This window comes from Rhineura floridana, chromosome 9, assembly GCF_030035675.1.
Source record: "Rhineura floridana isolate rRhiFlo1 chromosome 9, rRhiFlo1.hap2, whole genome shotgun sequence".
In the NCBI taxonomy this organism is placed as follows: Eukaryota; Metazoa; Chordata; class Lepidosauria; order Squamata; family Rhineuridae; genus Rhineura; species Rhineura floridana.
In genome coordinates this window covers 88,447,975-88,475,294 of record NC_084488.1, presented here as the reverse complement: position 1 = coordinate 88,475,294, position 27,320 = coordinate 88,447,975, and the positions used below count along the sequence as shown (strand labels likewise).

Below are 27,320 nucleotides of genomic sequence, written 5' to 3'. Positions count from 1 at the left end.
CATCAGTATATTTATAAAAACATTTACATATACAGCATATAACAGATGACAAAATCATGGAGATTAACCCATCCCAAAGATCTAAAAGGCCTGTTGAAATAGCCACGTCTTCAAGGCCTGGCGGAATACATCCGGGGAAGGGGCATGCCTAAGATCATATGGGAGGGAGTTCCAGAGAGTGGGGGCCACCACAGAAAAAGCCCTCTCCCTAGTACCCACCAACGTAGCTGTTTTGGTTGGTGGGACTGAGAGAAGGCCTTGCGTGGCTGATCTGGTCGGGCGGCATAATTGGTGGCGGTGGAGGCGCTCTTTCAGGTAAACTGGGCCGAAACCGTACAGGGTTTTAAAGGCTAATACCAACACCTTGAATCGGGCCCGGAAAACAACCGGCAGCCAGTGTAGATCAAATAACACTGGCGTAATGTGATCACGGCGGTGGCTGTTGGTAAGTAAGCGCGCCGCTGCATTCTGTATAAGTTGCAATTTCCAGGTCGTTTTCAAGGGTAACCCCACATAGAGCGCATTACAGTAGTCCAATCGAGAGGCGACCAGGGCATGTATTACGAATGGGAGCTGTTGAACAGGGAGGTAGGGTTGTAGCCTACGTATAAGGTGTAACTGATACCAAGCTGCCCGGCTCACGGCCGAAATCTGAGCCTCCATGGACAGCTTGGAATCAAGAATGACCCCAAGGCTACGGACCTGGTCCTGTAGGGCCAGCCTCATCCCGCCAAACACCAGGTCAACATCTCCCAACCTTCCCTTGTCTCCCACAAGTAGTACCTCGGTCTTGTCAGGGTTCAGCTTCAGCCTGTTCCTGCCCATCCATCCACTCATGGATTCCAGGCACTTGGATACGGTCTCCACAGCCCTCTCCGGTGAAGATTTGAATGAGAGATAGAGCTGAGTGTCATCCGCATATTGGTGGCACTGCAGCCCAAATCTCCTGATGATCGCTCCCAGCGGCTTTACATAGATGTTAGATAGCATGGGAGAGAGGATAGAACCCTGTGGCACACCACAGTTGAGAGGCCAAGGGTCTGAAACCTCATCACCCAATGCTACCTGTTGACGCCTATCGGAGAGAAAGGAATGGAGCCACCGTAAAACCGTGCCTCCCAATCCCAAACTCTCCAGGCGATCTAAAAGGATACCGTGGTCGACGGTATCAAAAGCCGCTGAGAGATCTAGGAGGACAAGGAAGGTGAATTCTCCCCTATCCAATGCCCTCCTCATATCATCTACCAGAGCGACCAAGGCTGTTTCAGTTCCATGTCCAGTCCTGAAACCCGATTGGTATGGATCTAGATAATCTGTTTCATCCAGGTGTGTCTGCAGGTGATTAGCCACCACTCGCTCAATGACCTTGCCCAAGAATGGTAGATTCGAAATTGGGCGAAAGTTGTTTAATATTTGGGGATCCAAGGAGGACTTCTTTAAGATGGGCTTTATAATAGCCTCCTTGAGGGCTAGTGGCACAACACCCTCTTGCAAGGATGCATTGACCATTGCCTTGATCCCCTCGCCCAATCTCTCTTTGCAGCTCATGAGGAGCCACGACGGGCAAGGATCAAGTAGACAAGTGGTAGGCCTTACAGATGAGAGCACCTTGTCCACATCCTCAGAAGGAAGAGGCCGAAATCGATCCCATTTGACCGGTTTGCAACTGGCCAACTCTAGCTCACTCACTGTATCCACGGCGCACGGAATCGAGCTCCTCATGTGCTCGATTTTATCAGCACAGTGCTTTGCCAAAGTGTCACAGGAGGCCTTGGACTGTTCCAAGGGTTCCTGAGCAACTGGACCGACCAGGCTTCGGACCACCTGGAACAACCTCCTGGGACAGCACTCTGCTGATGCAATAGAGGCAGCAAAGAATTCCCTCTTTGCTGCCCTTACCGCCACCTGGTAGGCAGCTATTGCTGCTCTAACCTGTGTCCGCGCATCTTCAGAGCGCGACTTCCGCCACCGGCGCTCTAGTCGTCTCACCTCCTGTCTCTCTAAGGAATGAATGATGCTTTTATACTGTATAATACATAAACCTTTATTGTCATTGGCTATTCTCACAATGTTATTTGTATTATTTATTTTAGTCAATTCACTAATAAGTTAAAAGCAACTAAAATTGCAGTTAATTGGCTAAATAGTTCTGTTTAGTAGCAGTTAAAAGAGGATGGTCTTTTACTTTTTAATGCTACATGAACATTTGGTTTAACAGAAGCTGCTAATAACATTTCCCATCAGTTGCCATGTTAGACTATTTCCAAAAACAATTTGTGTTTTTAGTTCAAAAATAGTTTATCTAACAATTAAGTAGCTTCACAATTAATGGGAAAATAGCATATGATTTTAAAAATAACACTTTAATTTTTATTATTCTAATTCTTTACAGAGTGCTAATGCTTGAAGTGCATTGGCCTCCTAGTGGTACAAAGTAATATTTCATTAGTTTAAATTAAGTAATACAACAAACATTAAGGACAGCCATGTGCAGCTGCATATACATATAAAACAGTGCCTGTGAAGAATACTTACCGGGGGGTCAACTCTCAGGCCCAGGGCAATTGATCTTGGCCAGGCCTCCCTTACCAGGGCTGAGTTAAACCAACACCAATCCTGCTAGGTAGATAGACTACCACCACCCCTTAAATCTGGTCACTCACTCTGAGCAAAGGGGAAACCCAAAGTGCCAGAAATAGACCTGCCAAGGATTCCAAAAGACAAGAGCCAAGGATGCATTCTTTGTCTCGGAGCCTTAGTCTGTGGCTAATTGGCCAAGGTGCTGGATTCAGAGCCAAATTTCTCCTGAAATGAACACACACTGGTAAATAAAAGGTAGCTTTATTAAAATAAAATATAAGTGCAAAAATGTAACAGCAAAATAATTCCTTAAACCAAACACCCCTAGGGTTAGGTGAAATACAAAATGCAGGAGTTCAAGTCATAAGCAAAAATAACAAATCCATCTAGCCTAATCTATACTCACACATTGTAGGAAGACGGAGAATTACCTCATGGTTCGATATCTCCCCAGAGATGTATACCCTGGATAGCAGATGGAAGATGGAACCACAACATCAGGTAGCACTGGGGAACAAAGACCCAGAATCTTAGTTCTGCTTTTATGGGGAAAAGCCCAGCAATAGCCAGGAATTAATTAGCCTATCAGAGGGCTTTCTGATGATGAAATCTTCCAGAGCTTTCATGCCTAACGGTCACACGCTTCTCAACCTTCCCAGGCCTGTGGCCTTGAGGTATCAGTCTCAGGCTGATGTTCTTACTCACTGCCTAATTAACTGAGTTCAGCTATGAGAACTGATAGTCTCATGGCCTTCCGGAGGCCCTAATTCAGGCAAGATGGTCCCCCCACCATTCCTTGCCACAGAACCATTTTAGTTAACAACCTTAACAAACTAGGCGTTCTTGTCAGTGCCTATTTGCAGCACCACTTGAAGGGAAAAGCATTCCTACATTGACTTTCAGCCACTACTGTTCATGGTTGGTTGGTCACGTACAGTTATTGCCATGTACAGTATTTGCTTTTTGGTATCCCACTTCATATGTTACTTTTGGCATGCTGGATCTTCCATTTAGTGGCAAAAACACATGAGCAGCTCACCAGAGATTAAAGTTGCTAATTGTTAGCCTGAGAAAGGAGTTCCTCATGGTTCAGAGGACCCCAGAAGTTTGTGTGAGAAAAACCCTAGCATATAAGATCTTTTAGGCACTAACTATATCATCTGATATCAGAAAAGAGGGGAGTTAAGGGTCTGGTTCTCCACCTTTCAATAATAACCAGGTGATTTCTCAGTTCTCCATTTTTCTTGTTCTTTTATATATATAAAACCCAATGTAGATTCCACATTTTAATTCCAATCACTGCTTGATTTGATAATTTCCAAACAAAACATCAGATAACTCTGATGTGTCTCATCAAGTTTTTAAATAGCTCGGGGACCAATCCAAACCCAGCATCCATTGGGATGAGCAGAGTTTGCAATATGTGGATCCATGGCTATGCCAGCTGAAGTCCCTCATCATGGCTCAGCCAGAGATAGAGTGGCATCCTCTATCCTGGCTCAGCTAGGGTTTAGCCAAGCTTGGGGTAAGTTCTGAAAAAGGGATATTTCAGGGACATAGCACAACAGAACAGGGGGTGACTTACCCCTATTCCAAACTCTGCTCAGCTCGGTTATGTGAGATACCAACCCAGCAGAAGTTACACTGGCAAAAAGAGTAGTGTAAGTCAAAGACTTGTTTTCCCTTCACCAGGCTCAGGCCGGCTCAGTTAGTAGCTCCTGTACAGAGTCTGGAATAGGGGAAAATTACACTGGCATAATTTATCCTGGCATAATTTACTAGCTTCATATAGTCTGGGTTGTTCTGTCAGTTACTGATTAGAGACAAATACCACACCTAAGATAGTTGTCAAACATAAGTGGTTTCATGTAAGCTATCAGGAGGGACAATATGTTTTCCTTACCTTTTAGTCACTGTTAGAAGGACAACAGCCAAATACACCAGCCAAACCACATCATCATTTATTCTCTCTTTTTTAACACAGGCATTCATTACAAAAACAGTTAAAAGAGATGTGAAGATCCAGAAAAAGGAGGAAAAGTTTTTCCCTAGATTCTTCTGAAGTTTGAAATGGAAAAAAAATGGGGAAAATGTTGTGGGATGTTTTCTTTTAGAATGTTGAGTGAAGTACTTTCCAAAACTGAATTTTTAACAATGTTAAAGCTAAATCATAGTGCAGTAAATCTTTTAGCTCTTAAGATTCAAAGATAGTCATGCCATTGATACTAATACGGTTACTATTCCATTTAACTAGACTGTTAAACAAACAACACTCTGAGGAATTGACATTGTACAAGACAGAACAGGTATTTGTCGTAGAGCTGAGCCAAAATTTCTTAGAAAGCATTTTTTAAAGAAACTTTTTGTTTGTTTATCTTGGGAATTATTTATTTTAAGAATTTATTGACTGTAATTATACCACTTATAATATCTAAGTGGTATAATAAATTACATAAAGAAAAATCAATCATAAAACAAAATTACAGAGCATTATGAAATACTTCATTGTGCATAGTGTCATCTGCAAAGAAATAACTAATAACAATACAACTGGAAAAGGCCTGAGTAAAAAGAAAAATCTTAAACATGCATCTAAAGCATAAAATAGTAAGCACCTGTCTAACCACCAATGGGACAGAGTTTCAACTTGATGGTGCAACCACACTAGAGACTCTGCTGCTGGTAACCACACGCCAAATGCATGGCACCACCAACAAGGTGTCGTCAGCTGAGTGCAGGGACTGAGTGGGGATGTAGGAGACAAGACCATCTTTAGGATAACCTGGTCTTAAATTGTTAGGACTTTATAAACTAAGAATAAAAGCTTAAAATTTGCCTGGTAGCATTTTTTTTCACCCTATATTTTTAGAAAATTTCAAATAAAACTTGACAAAGTCTATTTTTCACATCAAGCCATAGAAAATTGTGCAGATGTTATCAGAAGATTCTCGATGTATGATGCCCTTTACACGTCCACTACCTATGTGGTTGTTTTATTTACTCTTGCTGGGATTGCACCATGCTGAAATGGTTTCCATACCATACCATAACATCAGAGAGTGCTCTTGTCAAGGGAAAAAAACTGTGAAGAATACTACACAAATTAAATTGCAGATGTGGCATACTTTGACTGTCTGTTCATAAAGGCACTTAGCTTTACACATTCTCTTTGTGCTGGGATTCAATGGAAATAAACCAGACCTAGAATATATGCTTTATCAGTATGGCAGAACCTGACGTTACCAAAGAAAATCTGATAACCTAACACTGTGTGAGAACTGAGGGGTGCATGCTTTAACTAACATGATTGTCTTTTGCACAGAATGGTTTTACTCCACTGCACATTGCTTGCAAGAAAAATCGCATAAAAGTCATGGAACTGCTGGTGAAATACGGGGCTTCTATCCAAGCTATAACAGAGGTAGAGAAATTTCCTAAAGAAGCATCTCTTCCCACCATTTCTTCCTTCTCTTAGTTCCACACTCCTTTTAAATAAATGAGGAAGATCCTAAAGGCGCTCTGTAGAGGAGTAAAATTGCTGTTGCTTTATTTCACAGTCGGGCCTCACACCAATACATGTAGCTGCATTTATGGGCCATTTGAACATAGTTCTCCTTCTGCTGCAGAATGGAGCCTCTCCAGATGTCACTAACATTGTGAGTATGGCTTAGGTTTGAGTAATCAATTTGCTGCACTGCCATGTACCTTACCCAAAAGTTACATTTGGTATCATTATATTATGACCCTTTCCTATAAATCAGTTTTGCATAAATACACACAAAATGGAGGGGATTTTTTTCCATTTCTTTTGCTCCTCTGTATGTCTTTGGTTTGGTTTAGTTTTTTTTAATTGAACGTCTCAACAAATCTGTAAAAAGTTATTTCAGGTTCCTTGAATTTAAAAAAAGGAGACCTCTGTTTGGTATTGGCAGACCTACCTTACTTATAGTAATAAGTGTTTGTGTACATGAACAAATATATACTTCTAACTACTATAAGCAGTCATCAAAAGCAACTTTGATTAAAAAATTGAATGCGATTTGAAAGAAAATAATATTTAAAGCCTGATTCTAAACATTTTTACTTGGAAGTTGTTTTGAGTCCAGTAAGACTTATTTTCTAGTAAGTATAAGATTGAAGCCCAAATCTAAATATCTGTGGACTTCAGTTTGTCCTGTGTTATTCGACTAGTGCTTAAATGTGAGATAGTCTGTGTAGTATTTAGTATTTTTCATTTCACTAACAAACAAGATTACTTAAAAATGGTAGTCCTAAATCTATATGTATACATACAATTACATTTTGCCATATATAATTTATTCACGGAAATAGAGCTAACAAAATTGCAGCTGGGAAAATAACCAAAGAGCATAACATGGACAGTAATAAATGCTTAGATATTAAGTTTTTAATACTTCGCTGTAGTTTGAAATTCTTTCTTGTTATTTAAACCTACCAGTTGAATCAGTAATTGTTTTAAGATGTTAACATTCAACCTGAATGGCTGCAAAATCAAAAAGTGTTGTAGAGATAAATGGAACCACTAAAATGAGAACACTTTTTGGGTTGTGGAAAGGTTTGTAGAGACAAAACGATGCATCTAGATGTAGAAACAGAGATGTTCTTGCTGTAATTTGCATGCCAAATATAGTAGGTGACCTGAAATAAGCTTACTCCACTATGGCCACTCCCTTCCCTAACTCTGTTCTTGTTGCGTGCCAGCTTTGATGTGAAGATCCTGGCTTGCATTAAGCCAGAGTTCGCTATTATATCCATACCAGGGAAGTCTGCCTTGATGCAAGCCAGGATCTCCATATCAAAGATCTTGCGTAATGGAGGAGGGAGGAATGCATAGCTATAATGTTTGGCAATGGCTTAATAAATTATGAAGTATAAAGCTGTGGATTAACATCCAAGTGTAACCTTGTGCGTGCAAAGATCATGTGTTTTGTTCCATGTGCCCAGGCAGGAGCATTTGGCTAAAAGTAGCAATGGTTGCAGTAGAACTTGCCTGCATGAGGGGCAACTCTCTTGTCTCCTGTGTGGGAGATACTGTTTCCAACAGCTGGGGAGGGGATTGTTTCACCAATACAGTTTAGGCAAAACACTGTTTTTGCATATGAGGCAGAGAGCTGGGACACAATGGCAGCATATACTCTCTGTCATGGATCTCTCCTCTTCCCTTTCTTTTCTCTGTCCTTCCATCCCCAGTTGTAGGAGTGGAACAGAGTTTGCTGTTGGGTGTTTGTGTTTGGAGTCCTGAGTAAAAATATCTGTATGAGTTCTGGGAACAGAAGTATTATCAATATGCTCTTCATATATTTGTTCTGAGGTTAGGTTGCTTGTATAGAGTGGTTTTTGTATAAAGTCCCCTTTTTATATTGTCCCCATAATCAAGTGCCCCCTTGTGTGCCCTAAGTGTGTTCAACCTGAGGCCAGAGTGATGACCTCATCATGTTGTGTTTACTGTAATCAAAGTCATAGTCTCCTTGTCAAGGGTTTATATACTGCTGGTGGTAAGATGTGACTGGGTATAGTTACTCCTCTTTCCCCCCTCCTGCCCACTTCTCAGCCCTGTTCGGTCTGCTGGTGGAGTTGTGCCAGAGGTGGAGATGTGCTGGCATAGAGATTTGGTGGCATCTCCATGCAGTTCTTCCAGTGTATCTCTGGTGACAATGGTGTATATCAAATTCTGCCATCCTAGTAGGGCTCCCCATAGAAGCATATCTTCCAAATGTTGTACCCTAAATCTGATACTTGTTCCAAATTAGATTTTAGTTCAATAAATGAACAGAAATGGCTTTCATCCTCCACACTATACTTCATTAAATTCACAGGGCCTAATAATATTATTAGTATAAGGATGATAATGATAGCAGTTTACGTGATTCATGCAGTAACTGAAGTTATGAACTGTTCTGTTCCAGGGCAGGGTAGAGCAAGGAAGGGTGAGTCAAATCAGAACTCAGGCTGGCTGCAGGGTGAAAGTGTCAGTCTGGATACAGTGCAAAGTGATGCAAGAAAAGATAAAGGTTCAGGCAAAGTGTATGGCTCAGGCTAAGCTCTAGGAACACAGAGCTCTGGTGTTTCTTTAGCAAGGAGAAAATTGAGACTCGGAGCTAAATAGTAGAAGCCTACTACAGGTCACAACAACTTGTTCTTTGTATACTTTTGCATACTTCTGTATGTTTTTATATTTTATGTTTTCACATTTTAATGTATTTGTCATGGCCTTTGGCTAGTACAATAAATATTTTTGAATTGAATTGGATAGTAGCAGCCACAAAGGTGCTGCTTTGATTAAAGGGGCCCAGCCCTCTCTACCAATCTCCTACAATGACAGAGCAGAGGAACCTCTGGTCTCACTGGCGTTCAGTGAAGTCCTCTCACTCTGAGGACAGCAGTGCCACTTATTCTGGCTGAAGGGACAGTGTCTTCACAGGGTCTTTGTGGTAGCAGCACAAGACTGGCCCTGCATTCCCTTCCCCTTCTGAAGTTCTTGGCTCCATCACCTGAAGAGGAATCTGACTCCTGGTCCTTAACATAAACCTGATAGCTTCCATGGTTGGTCTAGCCCAGCTTTTGCCAATTTGGTATCTTTCACATGTGTTGGACTACGATTCCCATATTTTAACTATATGTATGAATGGTTTTAATACTGTAAATTGTTTAATTTGATTTTAATCTGTATGTTTTTAATTATATGTGTGCTTTTATCTGGAAGCCGCCGTGAGTTCCAGTTTTGGAAAAAGGGCGGGGTAAAAATAATGATAATAATAATATATAATAAAACCCAAGCCACCATGGCCATGCTGGCTGGCACTGACGGGAAATGTAGTCCAACACATCTGGAGATCACCAGGTTGGCGAAGACTAGTCAGCTTCTCACTTCTAGACATCTCTCTTTCAAAGAGATGCTCAACAGTGGCACTGTAGGGGGAATGACATACATTAATCACTAAGTTTTATATTAGCTCCTTTTGGATATTAAAAGTAGAAGCTTTGATTCTATTACACTGGACAAATGAGACTAATAAGGTTTTTGTTGAGAGGACTAACAGATTTAAACATCTGCTTTTTCTTTAGCGTGGTGAGACTGCATTACACATGGCTGCTCGTGCAGGACAGGTGGAAGTGGTGCGCTGCCTCCTGAGGAATGGTGCACTAGTTGATGCTCGAGCAAGGGTAGGTTTTTTCACATGTCTACCTCTGTACTCTATTGTAAAAACATAAGAGTTTCTGGATGTGTTTTTTTTCCTTCTTTGGGACTGTTTTGTAAATATGTTTGTAGTGGGGAAGGGGAACATTTCATATTTATGTACCTTTTAAACACCTGTAGACTGAAATTGGAGGGGGCGGATGAGTTTCATCTTTAAAAACAACAGTCCCACCCTAACATCTTTTCTGCTTTGAGTTGTAGGAGGAACAGACTCCACTGCATATTGCCTCTCGCTTGGGTAAAACAGAAATTGTCCAGCTGTTATTGCAACACATGGCACACCCAGATGCTGCAACTACTAATGGCTATACACCAATGCACATCTCTGCCCGAGAAGGTCAAGTTGATGTAGCATCAGTTCTCTTGGAAGCAGGTGCAGCACACTCTTTGGCTACAAAGGTAAAATACAAAGTTTTGGTGTTAACATTCCAGTAGTGAGCCAGTTGATGTCAGTGGTGGACTTCTGCCAAGTGGAACTGCCTTCAGATCCCTCCTCTGGCAAGCCACTATCTTCATCAAGTCTTCATCTGTAAAATGGGAATAATGATGCTTGTTTAATTTGATTGTTGTGAATTCTTATATGAGCTGACCTAATTCATACCTCCCAGATGAATGTGCTGATTGAAACTTACTGCACAATAGGCACAGTGTATATGTGCCTACTCAGAAGTAAGGCCCATTGAGTTCATAGGGTATTATTCTCAGATAAATATTAGTTATTCCAGAATATTGCCCTGCAATTTTCCACTCAAAAATGTATCAAAATACATTTAGAAATGTGTATTTTGAGAGAAAATATGTATTTATATGTTAATTTTCATGCAGGTTGTTTAAAAAAAAAACAATTGCAGAGAAAGTGGAAATGGGACAGAAAGGTCTTAGGAGTGACATGAACCAGATGTAGAGTGATCTGTCCATCTCTAAATAGGAATAATAATAGAGTTATAGTTAAGTCAGGAGCAGCCAGTGCAGTGGGGCGATGCTATGGAGCTGACCTTCTGACACTGGTGTTGCTGCTGCTTATCTGGACAAGACAGAGAGGAGCAGTGAGATCTGGGCTGTGCTGGTGTACCAGTGGAGATAATCCAGTGACCCCATTGCTGCTGCACCTCTGCAGCCCTGACTTCGCTGCTGCCTTGCCCTGTCCTGTCCCCACCTATGTAAATGAATGACTGCATTCACACTGCACTTTATTCCATTATTCCCACAATTTCTTACCTGATAAATGTGCATCATATTGGACCTTTCACATGACGGAAAATCTAGTTCCAGAAATCTAGTGGAATATAGTGGAAGTTTAACGCTAATTTTCAACATAAATAATACCAGAAATAATCCATTTGCAAGCTTGGGAACCCAGAAGATTGTGAGAGCTTTGCACTAGCTGCAGCTGCCGAGGTGACAGGCATCCCAGCATGCAATACGTTCCCGCCCTTTAGAAGTGCACCATTTTTTTTGTCTGATGAAAATTGTACCGGTATTCTGATTAGGCGTGGGTAGCAATATTCCCTTTCTCCTTTTCCCAAACACATGCCTGTGTCCAGACACTAACTCAAGCAGTGAATTATGGGGAACTGCAGTGCACATGTGTATAAGGGTGAGGGATGAAAAAAAGGCGCTGTTCATTGCAGCAGTATGAAAGACAGTTTCACAAAATGCTGGTATATCAGCTGAAAAAGCCATAGTTCCTTAACACAACAGGTACTACAGTATGAAAAGAATTTTAGAAATCATGACAAAAGTGCTACCAGTTTAATCCGTTAAGCTAACACAATAAGCCCCACGTCTGAATGCAGCCGTAGTGATACTCCACCTCACCAGCTATTCCTGAGTTAGAACAAGGTAAATTCTCCATAGCAGTCTTCCCTCCAGATCTTTTGGACTACCGTTCCTATCATCTTTGACCATTGACCATGTTAACTGGGCTGATGGGAGTTGGAGTCCAAAGCATCTGGAGGGATTCAGGTTGAGGAAAGATGCTCTAAAGCTGCAGTGCAAAAAGTTCATAATGGTCTTATTAGTATAAATAGAATGAGAACTGATAGAGCTATAAATACTATTCTCGTAGTTCATGTTAGCCTATTACTTTCTAAATACTGGTTTTCTTAAACTACCACAGTGATTCAGAGCAAGAGGTGTTTGATCACAGACAGATGATTATTAACACTGCTAAAATGCCTGGTGTGTTTGTGTGATGCAGTCTCCCACTGACTCATATTCAGAGGATTAATTCTTTAGAGGTGCTTGATTTAGACCTCATGAGTTATTTAAATAGCTGTATTCATTGTTCCTTTCTAAAGAAAATGGATTGTTACAAAAGGAGATCTGCAATCCAGTAAAGCAATAAAATGTGACATAGACTACAACTAGGTTTGAAATGGTTTCCACTCCATTTAAAAAACCATTTTGAAGATATGTCATGAATGTAAGTTTAATAGTCCACAGACCCTCACATTTGATATGAAAGTTGTTTGCAGCAAATCTGCTGTTAGTGCATATGTAGTATTTGATTTGAAAATCTTCTTACCAAATCCAGTTATAGGGTACAGTGAAGGCAGCTGCTGAGAAGGAATACAACGCAAAAATGTGAATGCATGCACAGATACTGGATGTCGGATGTTCCCATCTTTAATACTATCGTTAGCATGGATTTTTCACTTTCCGCAATGTTAAAGTAAAAGTACCCCGCATGCCATTCTGATACTTCCCATAAACTCATTTCAAAAGAAAACCTAACAAAACTTACAGTCCTGAACTCAGAAATAGGACTAAGAAATTAAGGTTGATATAGTTATGAGAATACTGAGTGTAAATTTAATAAAACATATAAAAATACAATAAAAAGGAATATAAAAGGTATAACATACAAAAGTCAAACAATGACAAACATGATACTATGATATTCAAAAGTATGTGACTAAAACAGTATACATCATGAAGAATGTATCTGACGTGTACAAATTTTGTTCAAATGGTCTGTTTCTTTTATAGAGAAAAGAGAAATATATTTTTTTTGTTTAAAAAGTTCAGCCAGACGCGTTTCGACAGTTGTCTTTTTCAATGGCTACTGATATGACTTTCAACAGAAATTGAATATAATGCGATAACCAAAGGAATTGCTAATATGACTTCAACAAAAATTGAATATAACGATATCCAAAGAAATATGACATTCACTTCTTTAAACACTGTAGCTTGATACTAGTCTTCATGAAAACAGAAATGCCTGCTTAACAACCCTCTAAATTTTCATGGCAATACAGTAGCGCCCCGCTTATACAGCGGGTTCCGTTCTGGACCCCCGCTGTAAAGCGGATCCCCATTGACTTTAATGGGCCGCATCGCGCGAAAATGATGTGAAAATGGCACAAAACATTGCAAACGGGAAAAAAACCCTTTAAAGTGGAAAACGAAAGCTGCCATATCAGCAGAACACCTTAAAGCGGAATGCTGTAAAGCAGGGCCCTACTGTACAGAAAACAGTCAGAGAGAACAGAAAGTTCAATAATCTCCTTGATGAGGTACGCCTGGCACCAACATTGTTGTCTTTTCGGCGCCAGGTTAAGACCTACCTCTTCTCCCAGGCATTCTAGCATTTTAGCATTTTAGTATTGTAGTATTTAGCATTTTGTATTTTTAGTATTTTAGTTTAGTATAGGTTTTTTGGAAATTTAATGAGTTATGTTTTAAATTGATTAATGTGTGGTTTTTAAATTGTATGTTGATATTTTGATGTTGTGAACCGCCCAGAGAGCTTCGGCTATGGGGCGGTATAAAAAATTAATAAATAAATAAATAAATATAAAAAGAAAGAAAAAACCTAGAACCCTTTTGGACTTTTTTCTGTCAGAGTTCTCATAATCTGTTGAAATTCATTAAAACTCAGCCATGGTCACAGAGTACCTGTAATCCTATTACTGACCTTGACCCATACTCCAACCTTCATCTTCTGCAGTTTAAAAGTTTAAAAACTGCCTGGCTAATTTTTAATTAATTTAAGAAAGTTTGCATTGAACTGAATGATAGTGTCAAGCATGCTCAGTAAGAACCAACTGTCAGTGTTCTAAAAGCCAAACTCACAGCTGCTGGGCTTGACTAATCAGGGGTCCACACCCACACCAGACTTTGATTTCACTTGAGACAGTAATGGCTTCCCCCAAAGAATCCTGGGAAGTGTAGTTTGTGAAGGTTGCTGAGAGGAGACTCCTATTCCACTGACAGAGCTCCAGTGGCCAGACTGGTTTAACAGCCAGCCAGTCACTGGTTTAAGAGTCAGCCACTCTGATTGAAGGTCTGTGAGGGGAACAGGGCATCTCCTAGCAACTCTCAGCACCCTTCACTAACTACACTTCCCAGGATTCTTTGAGAGAAGCCATGACTCTCCAAAGTGAAATAAAGGCCTGGTGTGGATGTGGCCAGTGACAGCTTTGGTTTAAATTTGGGTGGGAGGCTACATGTGCCTGCTGTAGAATAAAAAGGTGGGGAAAACACTGAAAAGCAATAATACTGTTCAGAGTATTGTTTTCCTTTTGAAAAGGAAATGGGCTTCCCCTCTGCCCAGTGCCCACCCACTCAATCTCCTCTCCTCCCCCTCCTCCTCCCCTACCTGCCCCTCCCCCAGGTCAGTGTTGGACTACGACCTGGGAGACCAGGGTTCGAATCCCCACACAGCCATGAAGCTCACTGGGTGGCCTTGGGCCAGTCCCTTCCTCTCAGCCTCAGAGGAAGACAATGGTAAAACCACCTCTGAATATTGTTTACCATGAAAACCCTATTCATAGGAACACCATAGGACTGACTTGAAGGCAGTCCATTTCCATTTTCAAACATGATTGCACAGAAATAAATCCCATTAAACTCAAAAAGTATGCAACTGATCAAACCTACCCTTTCTTCTCCTCCTTCCTATCTCTTCCCTCTTGCCCCTTCCTTCCCCTCCAATCCCCTCCCCCTCAATCCCCTCCAATCCCCTCCTTCCCCCCCTCCTCCTCATGGTCAGTTTTACCTATCTTAAGCATGGTTGCACAGGAGTAAATGCCATTGAACTTTATAAAAATGCAAATGATCAAACCTGCCCTTCCCTCCCCCTTCCTTTGCCCCCCTCCAATCCCCTCCTTCCCCTTTCCTCTCCTCCCCCTCCCCTTCCTCCTCCCCCATGGTCAGTTTTACCTATTCTAACCATGATTGCATAGGAGTAAATCCTGTTGAACTGAGTAAGCATGCAAATGATCAGACCTGCCTTTCCCCTCCTTCCTCTCCCCTCTCCCTTCCTCCTCCCCTCCCCTCTTCCTCTGCCCACTCCAGCCCTCTGTCCCTCCCCCCTGGTCAGTTTTACCTATCCTAAGCATGATTGTACAGGAGTAAATCCCACTGAACTCAATAAACATGCAAATAATCAAACCTGCCCCTCCTCTCCTCCCCTCTCCATCCCCTGTGGTCAGTTTCACCTATCCTAAGCATGATTGCAGGGGAGTAAATCCCACTGAACTCAATAAGCATGCAAATGATCAATCCATTCTCAGCAAACTTGCACAGGATCCCATTTCTTACCTCCCGGATTAAAAAGCAGGGAAATTCACAAATAGGCAAAAAACCTTGCAGTTTAAGACCATACCTATAGCCCACATATATTTCTATCAAACTTTAAAAAGCAGGGCAATTGGACAGCTATAGTGAATGCACCAGGGGAGCAGGAGACCTGAACTCCTCTCAGATATATTGTACTGCCCTACAAATTTGTCAAAATGCAAACACAATTTGGGTTGGTCTTTCACAGTCCAATTCACTTCCTGTGTAGCTTGGAAGAATTTGGGAACATGTGCCTCTGAGCATATGGTGAGCGGTGGCAACACTTGCAATCAGCCCAAATAATAGAAAGAAGACATGTGCTGTGCTGATGTTGTTTTAGCAGGGAGGAAGCAACATTATTAAGACAGTTGATGTAGTTCAGATGGCCACTTTAAGTATGTCTGATTAACTTTGCAATTTTACTGAAGTTTCCTATAGGAAATCATTTTCTTTTGTTTCTGTTTCTTGAATATGTGAAGCACAGCAACACTTTGAAAAATTTACACTAAACAAACTCCAAACATAATTGTGGAATAATGGCAGTGACTATTCTGAAGAATAGTCTCCAGTGGACATCAGGAGTGTCTCAATTTGGACTTCCGGGAAGGGTGACTTCGCTTGTGCCTGCTTTTGGGACGGGCTCCCGCCTCAAAAGAAGCTTATTCAGATATAAATCAGTCAGAACATTTTTTTTTTTGACTGATGGAAATTTCTCCCGGGCAGGGAGAAACGTAGAGATCAACCTCAAAGCCCGTTTTTGTTGGGAGGACTGGATTTCATTAATTTATGAGATAAGGTCCAGCCAACAATGCCGGACGGACTTCCTAACAAGCTCTATCTGCTTAAGCGATACGTTTATCTTTTCTTGAAAGAGAGAACGGACTAACAGGCAAGCACCCTTCTTTCTATTATTTTTTTTACTTGGTTTAAATTGTTGCAGCAAAAGGAGATTTGTCAGATTGATCGGCTTTGGACAACTTCTGGGTGAGATATAGCTCTTCTCTGTTATTCACGAAATTAACAGCTTATCTCTGTTTCTGTCGCAAAAAGCTGTCCTGGAAGTGCATTCTAAAGATAATAAACAGAAGAGGGATTTCTATTCCTGATTTCTATTCCGAGGAATATTATATTGTCTGGGACTATTCTCTTTTTGGTCTATTTTATTTTGACGAATCTGCTTCTTCACGACGCCACTAACTGTTTTGATGCTGGGAACTAAATTTATTTTGCATTCTTGAACATAGAGAGATAAGGCAGGTTGCTCTGTTTATACTGTGATGTCATCAAGCCTGGAATATTAACCCAATTGTTGCTGAAATAAGAAGTGGTTCTTCTTTATTTTTGTTTTGCTTTGTTTTCGTGGTTTTAAAAATGGCAATCAAGAAAGTGGCTGAGAATCTGGAAGTAATTATGTTTCAGAAAATAATGGATGAGATTGAGATAACGAAACAAACCCTGCGACAGGGTAGTAAGGAGCTGAAAATTGAACTGAGCAAAATGACGCAGGAGTTTAAAGAAATAGGGGACCCTGTGAGAGAGGAGAATGAGATCAGAGATGAGAAAAGAAAAAATAAAGGGAAGATACAAGCCCTGGAGATTGGAACAAATGTGGAATTGGAAAAAGATCTGGAGTTTATGGATTTTAGAAATAAAATCTACTGTTTGGAATTTAACGTTATCTCTGAAGAAATTAATGAAGATATTAGAGATAAAGTTATCAATGGCTTGGATAATCTTCTGGACTGGAATGATGTGATGGAGCTTGATATAGAGAAAATCTATGGAATTAACTGCAGTCATGTGACAATGGAAAAACTCTTAAGAGATGAGCCAGTGCATTTTCTAAAAAAGAAGAACACAGATATGACTTTACAACAATGTTTCAGCAACTTATTCAGAATGGATGGCAAGAAAATATTTGGGATAGAGGAAATTCCCATCAGACTCTTATTATATGACTATGGCTACAACAGCAAGATTATTATGGAATACTGATAATGGAAGATTGGACACTGAAATTACTGGACTTAACAGGACTATTGAAGATGGAAGATGGAACTAATAGGGATAATGGAATAATGGCTATTGAAATTATTGGACCTAACAGATTCTGATGAGATGGATTAATCGAAATGTTTATTTGGACTATGATTATGACAATAAGATTATTATAATTATTAACGAGATGGATTAATTGACATGTTTATTTGGAGAAAAATTGATAGATATATTTCTTAAAGAATTGAAACCTCTCTTTGACTTTTTGTGGAAAGAATAAAGTAATGTTTATGAGATTTGATGATTAATTAAGATAACTACTGGAGGAAAGTGATTTTATAATATGATTTAAGAGACAGGATTGTTATATATTGTAGACCTATAACTGATTTGATATGTGACAAATGGGAAGTCAACATTTTATTTTTTTTTGTTTAATCATTTTTGTTTTGTTTTGTTTTTTGTCTTTGAATGTTTTATGATTTTGTTTTCTATGTTTTATGAAAATTTGAATAAAAATTATTGTAAAAAAAAAAAGGAGTGTCTCAATTTGCACAAAATAAACAGTGGGAGGTGAAATATATCCTAGCAAAATTCTAGGTGTGCTCTATGTTTTTATTTGGCCATGCCCACCTTGCCTTAAATGAAGTGGTTTAAACATAGCAGGCTGAAAACATGCATCTTCTTTTTTCCAACAGCTAGAGATATTGCTGACATAGCAACATATTGTAATCAGTTTGATTTTACATCAAACTGTAGTTTCAGATTCAACTGTTAATGTGCCCGAAATAGTACATAACCTCCAATTTGAAACAAAAAAGGCTGTCTTCACCATCATATGACATTGTCCAATAAAAAGGCTTTGAAATTAATATAAATAAATTTGACACAGATTTCTAGGATGAATAATGAGGGAAATAAAATTTTCTAGATTAGATTCTCTGTAGAAATATTAGTAACACAGGAAAGAAGCAAAGTAAGAAGAACACCAACAAACATACAAAAATATAATTCTGTGTCTTTGGAGATGGCAGGTGTTGCCACCACTCACCATATGCTCAGAGGCACATGTTACCAAATTATTCCAAGGCACACAAGAAGTGGATTGGGATGTGAAAGACCACCCCAAATTGTGTTTGCATTTTGACAACTTTGTAGGGCAGTCCAGTATCTCAGAGAGGAGTTCAGGTCTCCTGCTCCCCTGGTGCATTCACTATAGCTGCCCAATTTCCCTACTTTTTAAAGTTTGATAGAAATGTCTGTGGGCTATAGCTACATTCTTAAACTGCAAGGTTTTTTGCCTATTAGTGTTTATTTATTTGCTGTTAAAAATTACACCGTTTTTCATCCCATGTTTCAAAGTGAATTACAAAAAAGTAAAATATACAATATACAAAATTTAAAACATAAATTAAAACATCAGAGTAGAATGTTAAAACAACATTCATGGTGCAAAGCCCTCCTGAAATAAAACTGTTTTAACTTGACATCTGAAACATAGCAGGATGGTGCTTGCCTGGTTTCTAATAGCTTTCAGGGGGAAAATGCTTATCAAGTTGGGAAATATGCTATGGACCTTTGAGAAGTCATGATTAATTATTTCAGTTCCTTTCTTAATAAGATGTTTTTAATCTGAGGATTAATTGCATTGAGAATTGTGGGGAATTTTTTAAAAAACTGAGTAACACATATTAAGATTATATTAATGTACTCTGTTTTTCCACTTGTACATTTTATAGAAGGGATTCACACCACTGCATGTGGCAGCTAAATATGGAAGCCTTGATGTGGCAAAGCTCCTGCTACAGCGCCGTGCATCTCCTGATTCAGCTGGAAAGGTAGGAATTAGCTGAAGTTTCAACCTGAAGTCACCAGTAACCAAACACTTGTGCTCATTGCTAAAGTTAAGATTACATCACAAGTAAAGTTAAGATTACATCACAAGTAAAGTTAAGATTACATCACAAGTATATGTTGCAATGTAAGGATTGTTTTATAGCAGAAAATATTTATATGTATAATGACAGAAATAATATTGTTAGTCTCACTTTACACTCCTCTTACACTGTCTCCTTTTCTTATAGCCAATTAGTTATTCCAGTCAGTACTGGCAATAATTTTCCATTGCAGTTAGTACAGGTAGTGTGAGTTTGTTTATACAGTAATATAAATAAAATGCAAGTGATAACCCCAAGGGCACCATAAATTAATTCTTGATATTAAACACCAGAAAAAGCTTGAGGGCACAGGTAAGTTGTTAACAAGCACCGGAATATCATCAGCTTTACAGAAAACAAATATGAAGCATTATTTACAGTCATGAACAACAAGGGGTTGACAGGCAAATTTTATTCCATAATTTTAGAATTTGACAACAAATCAGGAATTTACATGGGGAAATGGACAAGAGATGTAGAACAGGAAATAAATACAGCAGAATGGGGCTGGATATGGGTAAAAACCTTAGCAAGACTGATATCCATAAACCTGAAAGGAATTTCTTACAAAACTTTGTATCAGTGGTATATAACTCCATATAAACTAAGCCAAATCTATCCAAATACACCCTTTGAGTAGACTACATGAATAACTTCTAGTGCTGTCCAAGAATATATATGTTCTGGAACACTAAATATATAAGTGCTTCAAGAGGAGGTGATTCCATAGGAAGGAGGCCACAACAGAAAAAGTCCTACCTCTGGTTTCCACTAACTGAGATTGCAGCACAACCAAGAAGGCCTCCAATTTTTGTGTGAGGGGCCTGATGAATGATTGAATTGGGGTGGTGTGTAACCTTCTTTCTGTGCTTCCAACCCAGTGCCCCAATCCCAAGGGAAAGATTTTGAGTCCACTCAGGTCTCTGTGTGCCCCCTCAGAGCCCTGACAATGTTTTGGGGCTTTGTGTTAACCCACTACATGCCCATCACTTCACCGCAGATCCAAAGGAATAGGTTGTGAGTCTTTACCATGTGCCTGGTCCTTCTGAGGGCACTTTTGGGCGTGGTCCCGTGACCTATAGGCTCGTGTTTACAATGACTCGATGTGGTGAGTCATTTTGGGGCCCCTATGGGTCTTGCTGCCCCGCCCAATAGGAATGAAGACTGTGACTGATTGGCTCCCCTCCCTCAACCAACGGGAACACATTTCCAAGTTCTTTCATTACAAGGCCCACATTTAATTTTTTGTTTTTGGAGGAGGGACATGCATTCCGGACAATGTTATACATGTGTTTTATACTGTTTAATTTTTAAATTGTGTTTTGAATTGTTTTTATAAGATCTGTTTTAAATTGTATTTGTTTTAATGTTTTTAGTTATTGTAAACCGCCCAGAGAGCTTCGGCTATGGGGCGGTATACAAGTATAAATAAATAAATAAATAAATAAATGGGAGAAAGGTACTTCTGCAGGTATCCTTGCCCTAAGATGTTCAGGGCTTTAAAGGTTTAACCAAAACCTTGAACCTGCCCCAGTAGCTTATTGGCATCCTGTGCAGCTTCTTTAGGAGTGCTGTTGTATTGCAGGATAGGACCCTCCATCAAGTAACCTCACTGCAGTATTAGAATTAAACTGCTGATTCCTTGTAGATATGCATGATATTTTACAGTTGCCACATTAATGGAACGGCACATTATAGACGTTTTGGTTTGCTACCAAAACTGGTAGCCCCATGTCATGTTTTCTACACACACACTATAATGGCTAGAGTTGAACTTTCCCCACATTTCTCTGCTAACTACAGTTTATTATGTGCAATGGAGGCAGGGAATGATGTCAGGGCAAATTGAACTAGAAAGTACCAGGAGGGTAGGAGAGAACTTGATGGGGCTGCCATTTTCACAGAGTTTGTATTCTCTGTAATGTACCATTCTGCTCTGATTACATTTGCATGTAATTCCACACGGAGTTTTCAAGTAGTGTGTCTGGCTGAACAAACGTACAGTGTATATTGATCAAGCTGCTATTTTTCTGGGCTTCTCAAATGATTCCTTCAGTAAGATTGAACTCTTTTTTCCCCTCTATCCTGTAGATGTAATTCATATTTGAGCCTCATTAGTCTAGACAGCACAGTATATATGAGTGAGGTAAAATATATAAATTAGGGCAATTTTAACTTATTCTTCATAGCTTGTCTCCTTTCAAAGCAAAGACCTTTTAGCTCATGATTTCTATAATGCTATTTCTGTTCTAAGTAACTTTTCTAATATGAAAATAATTCACCTTGAATTAAATTTTATGTTTTGCTTTTATTAGTCAGTCGCTTCTTATTTAATGTGTTTTGTTTTGTAATATAACGGTAGCTTAAAACAGAGCTAACCATCACTTAATGACATAACATAAACCCGCCCTTTCCAGAATGGCCTCACCCCCCTCCATGTTGCTGCTCACTACGACAATCAGAAGGTCGCACTACTGTTGCTGGAGAAAGGTTCTTCTCCCCATGCTACTGCCAAGGTGAGATTTCCCATTCCATTCAAGATTGTCTCCTGGGAGTTCTGACAGTACAGGTGATGTTTAGCAATTTATTTTTAGGAATAATTAGCTACATTAAAATTGCATAAAATTAACAGGAATGGATCTTTTAAGCTGTGCAAGACTTTGAAGATATCAATACCAACTGGTGTCACAAAAATTTGCCATAAATGGAACACTGCTGTGATCTGACACAAGAATGCTTGGCCAATTTCTTGTGTGCTGAATAATATTCAGGAGGAACCTTCAGGAGGAACCTTTAGACTCAATAGGAATAAGGAAATAATGGCCATTTTGTGGAGGAATGTATTTATATTTATTGTGAAAAAAAGTAGACATTACAAATAGATATTAATCCAAGGTAACTGGTTTTTAGAATGGATATACTCCTCTACACATTGCTGCTAAGAAGAATCAGATGCAAATAGCCACAACCCTACTGAATTATGGAGCAGAGACCAATATTTTGACCAAACAAGGAGTGACTCCACTTCACCTGGCCTCTCAGGAGGGTCATGCTGACATGGTGAACTTGCTTCTGGAGAAAGGAGCTAATATTCATGTGTCCACAAAGGTAATGCCTTCTTATTACTGAAAACAAATCCCCCTAATGCCATCTAGAAAATGAAAGATGGGCTAATGACATGAAACAATTAACACAAAAATTTTAGACAGATATGTAAAGGCACATCTGGATAATAGCAGCTTTCTAAAACACCTGCTAGCCTAGTTTTTGATCTAGTGTATAGGCAGTGTTGGTGACCTGAACAAGTCTTATGAGGAAAGGTTGAAGGAACTTGGCATGTTCAGTCTGGTGAAGAGAAGGCTGAGGGGTGACATGATTGCACTCTTTAAGTACCTGAAGGGCTGTCACATAGAGGAGGGTACAGATTTGTTCTCTGCTGCCCCAGAGGGTAGGACTAGGTCTAATGGTTTTAAGTTGCAGGAGCGTAGATTCAGATTGGACATTAGAAGGAACTTCTTGACAGTAAGGGCAGTTCGGCAATGGAACCGACTGCCTAGGGAGGTGGTGGGATCCCCTTCGCTGGATGTCTTCAAGCAGAGGCTGGACAGCTATCTGCGGGAGATGCTCTAGCTGTGGATTTCCTGCTGTGAGCAGGGGGTTGGACTCGATGGCCTACAAGGCCCCTTCCAACTCTATGATTCTATCTGCCTAAAAATAATAGAGGAATTTTTCAGGCATTGATACTGTTAATGCTCAGATGTTATTGGTGTGACCTTGGGAATTGATCAGTTTGGGGGTGGGATCTGCTTTTGAAAGGTTTTGTTCATTCCTGGCAAAGAATCCCTACAGGGTGAGGATGGGCACTTGCTCATTGTCCTCACAGGATATTCTCCAGGATGCCATTCTTTCAACGCTATCAATACTGTCATGATACCCAGCTTTAGCTCTGCTTGTCATCTTCTTCAGATCTACAGTTTTGGCGCTCTCTAATTTGGGGGCATAATTAGCTTCAAGTGAACTAATGAAAATTAAATTCAATCAAGGCAGAAGTAATGATAATTGGCAGGCTTTCTGACTTGTAAGTCTGATTGTTGTCATTAATGGGGTTCAGTTCCTCTGGTTCACAGCCTTGGGGATGTTTGTGGAGTGATTTCAACTAGCAGCACTTAGTTAGAAGACCTTTTCTCTTAGATACAGACCTAGCAATCATAACTGATGTCTTTGTAACTTTGATGCTGGACTGTTGTGATCAGCTTTATGTTAGATTGCCCTTGATGATAGTTCAGAAGGTTCAGCTGTTGCAAATGCTATTGTATGTATAATAAAATAAGGGACTCTTTATATTTAATTTGCAGAGTGGACTGACATCATTACATTTAGCAGCTCAAGAAGATAAAGTGAATGTAGCAGATATGCTAATAAAGCATGGGGCAAACAAAGATGCACAGACTAAGGTATATCAATAACTTCCCACCTGATAAAATAAATTTCCAGTGTGATACCATATTCAGTACTCATGTTTCTTTTGGGGCTTCTTTATTTGTAGCTTGGTTACACTCCATTAATTGTGGCTTGTCACTATGGGAACATCAAGATGGTCAACTTTCTCCTGAAGCAGGGAGCTAATGTCAATGCTAAGACAAAGGTAAATATTTGTTCAATCATGTTCTCTTCCCTTTGCTACTTAGCAAACATATGATGTTAATTTGCACGTTGTATTTGACCATTTTCCAAGGAGGTGTGCTGGAAGCAGAATGTGGTTCTTATTGACCAGAGTTGATTTGGTCAAATTTACAATGCAGTTCTAAATAAGCCAAGCTCAGAAACATTAACAGTGTATTTGGGGTGGGGGCACAAGTGTGTGTATGAGAACCAGACACAGATAGTAACTCTTGTGGATTTCAAACTTCAAAGATAGTTTTGTTGTAAAATGAAAGCAGAATGATGCTCCAGAGACTTGTGCTTTGCTGTTCTGGGCACCACACTTTAAGAAGGCTGCAGACAAACTGGTACAGGTTCAGAGGAGGGCAACAAGGATGATCAGGGGACTGGAAACAAAGCTCTATAAGGAGAGACTGAAAGAATTGGGCATGTTTAGCCCTGAGAAGAGAAGACTGTGGGGAGATATGACAGCACTCTTCAAGTACTTGAAAGGGTATCATACAAAAGAGGGCCAGGATCTCTTCTCAGTTATCCCAGAGTGCAGGACACGGAATAATGAGCTCAATTTACAGGAAGCTAGTTTTTGGCTGAACATCAGGAAAAACTTCCTAACTGTTAGAGCACTATGACAATGGAACCAATTACCTAGGGAGGTGGTGGACTGTCTAACACTGGAGTCATTCAAGAGGCAGCTGGACAGCCATCTGTTGGGTATATTTTAACTTGGATTCCTGCATTAAGAAAGAGGTTGAGCTTAATGGCCTTGTAGCCCCTTCCAGCTCTACAATTCTGCGATGCTGTATGATTTGTCTCAAATGGCATACAAGCCTTACATTAGGCACTCCACCAATGTTGAACCCGAGTTTTAGAACAGTCTTGTATTTAAGTACTAGCCTGGTAGCCATAGGGATAAGTAGGGATGGGCAAATATATCAATTTTGGTTTCTCTCTCTTTCTCATTTTTCTAATCTGAAATTCAGTTCTCCACATTTCTACATCAGTTTGCATTCATTTTATTTTTCTTATTTTTAAAAAAGTCCTCATGAAAATTTGTCTATATTTTTGCAAATCTCTCCTATTATACACTTATATATACAGTTTTGCTTAATATATACATTTTTGCAAGGCAGTTGCCCCTAATATAATGCATTTTTGTATGTTATTTTATTTATTTAACAAAATTTATATACCCCTTGATTGTAGAAAACCTCTAAGCGGTTTACAAAAAAAAAAAAATATCAGTAAAAACAGTTAAAAACAAGCAGTTAAAAACATTTTAAAACATTGGACTTCCGGGAAGGGTGACTTAGCCTGTGCCTGCTTTTGAGACGGGCTCCTGCCTCAAAAGAAGCTTATTCAGATATATCAGTCAGTTTTTTCTTTTTTTTTGACTGATTAAACCTCTCCCGGGTAGGGAGAAACGAAGAGATTAACCTCAAAGCCTATTTTTGTTGGGACGACCAGATCTCATTAATTTATGGGACGAGGTCCAGCCGACGAAGGTGGGACGGATTTTCAACAGCAAGCTCTATCTGTTAAAGCGAACGTTCATCTTATCTTCTAAGAGAGAACGCACTAACAGGCAAGCACCCTTCTTTCTATATTTTTCTTTTACTTGACTTAAATTGTTGCTGCTTAAAAGAGATTTGCCAGATTGATCGGTTTTTGACATCTCACTGGGGAGCCATAACTTCTCTCTGCTACGCACTAATTAATAGCTTATCTCTGTTTTTGTTGCAAAAAGCTGTCCTGGATTTGCACTCTAAAGATATACACAGAAGAGGGATTTCTATTCCAGATTTTTACTTTGAAAAATATTATACTGTCTGAGACTACTCTCTTTTTGGTCTATTTTATTTTGACGAATCTGTTTTTTGACGATTGCCATTAATTGTTTCGATTCTGGGAACTGCATTTTGTTTACTTAACTATGGAGAGATAAGGCTGTCTGCTCTGTCTATACTGTGATGTCACCAAGTTTGGAGTATTAACCCAATTGTTGCTGAAATAAGAAGTGGTTTTCCTATATTTTTCTTTTAAAATGGCAATTAAGAAAGAGGCTGAGAATCTGGAAATAACTATGTTTCAGAAAATAATGGATGAGATTGAGATAATGAAAATCGAATTGAGTAAAATGAAGCAGGAGATTAAAGATATAAGGGTCCCTGTGAGAGAGGTGACCCTGGAAGGGGTCCCTGTGAGAGAGGAGACCCCGGAGATTGGAACAGGGGTCCCTGTGAGAGAGGAGACCCTGAAGACTGGAACAGGGGTCCCTGTGAGAGAGGAGATCCCGGAGATTGGAACAAACGTGGAACAGGAACAAGATTTGGAGTCTGTGGACTTTGGAAATGAAATCTATTGTTTGGAACTCGATGTTATTTCTGAGGAGATTGGTGAAGATTCTAGAGATAAAGTTATCAATGGCATGGATAATCTTCTGGACTGGAATGATGTGATGGAGCCCAATATAGAGAAAATCTATGGAATTAACTGCAGCCATGTGACAATGGAAAAACTTTTAAGAGATGACCCAGTGTATTTTGAAAAAAAGAACAGAGATATGATTTTACAGCAGTATTTCAGCAACTTATTCAGAATGGATGGCAAGAAAATATTTGGGATAGAGGTAATTCCCATCAGACTCTTGCTATATGACTATGGCTTTGACAGCAAGATTATTATGGAATACTGATAATTGAAGATTGGATATTGAAATTACTGGACTTAACAAGACTACTGAAGACGGAAGATGGAAAATGGAACTAATAGAGATAATAGAACAATGGCTACTGAAATTACTGAACCTAACAGATTCTGATGTGATGGATTAAGTGAAATGTTTATTTTGACTATGGTTATGACAATAAGATTATCATAATTAGTAATGAGATGGATTAATCGATATGCCTATCTGGAAAAAAAAATTGATAGATATATTTCTTAAAGAATTGAAACCTCTCTTTGACTTTTTGTGGAAAGAATAAAGTAATGTTTATGAGATTTGATGATTAAGTAAGATAACTACTGGAGGAAAGTGATTTTATAATATGACTTAAGAGACAGGATTGTTATATATTATAGACTTATAACTGATTTGATCTTTGACAAATGGGAAGTCAATATTTTACTCTTTATTTTTTATTTTTGTTTTTTTTTTCTTTTTTTCTTTTTGTTTAATTATTTTTGATTTTGTTTTTTGTCTTTGAATGTTTTATGATTTTGTCTTGTATGTTTTATGAAAATCTGAATAAAAATTATTGAAAAAAAAAAAAAAAAACATTTTAAAACAATAGACTAAGGTTGTAATCTTCCTGGTAGTTACACTGGGCTGAGGGGCTTCAGCATGTGTCATAGCT

The 27,320-nt window shown here is 39.4% G+C and overlaps 1 protein-coding gene across 32 annotated transcripts in view; it reads left to right on the top strand.

The window, feature by feature from the left end:
* The window catches only part of ANK2 (ankyrin 2), a 568,387-nt gene that overhangs the window by 425,957 nt on the left and 115,110 nt on the right, over positions 1-27,320 (top strand). For 20 of the 32 annotated variants that reach the window (XM_061585317.1, XM_061585313.1, XM_061585322.1 and 17 more), the window contains 9 exons: positions 5,903-6,001; positions 6,138-6,236; positions 9,667-9,765; positions 10,001-10,198; positions 19,105-19,203; positions 21,720-21,818; positions 22,213-22,410; positions 23,658-23,756; positions 23,849-23,947. In XM_061585317.1, coding sequence (XP_061441301.1) covers positions 5,903-6,001; positions 6,138-6,236; positions 9,667-9,765; positions 10,001-10,198; positions 19,105-19,203; positions 21,720-21,818; positions 22,213-22,410; positions 23,658-23,756; positions 23,849-23,947 — 1,089 coding nt within the window. Of the gene's footprint in view, positions 1-2,995; positions 3,082-4,834; positions 4,887-5,902; positions 6,002-6,137; positions 6,237-9,666; positions 9,766-10,000; positions 10,199-19,104; positions 19,204-21,719; positions 21,819-22,212; positions 22,411-23,657; positions 23,757-23,848; positions 23,948-27,320 lie in introns of all 32 variants that reach the window. The other 12 variants (XM_061585294.1, XM_061585292.1, XM_061585289.1 and 9 more) reach the window with 2 other exon arrangements.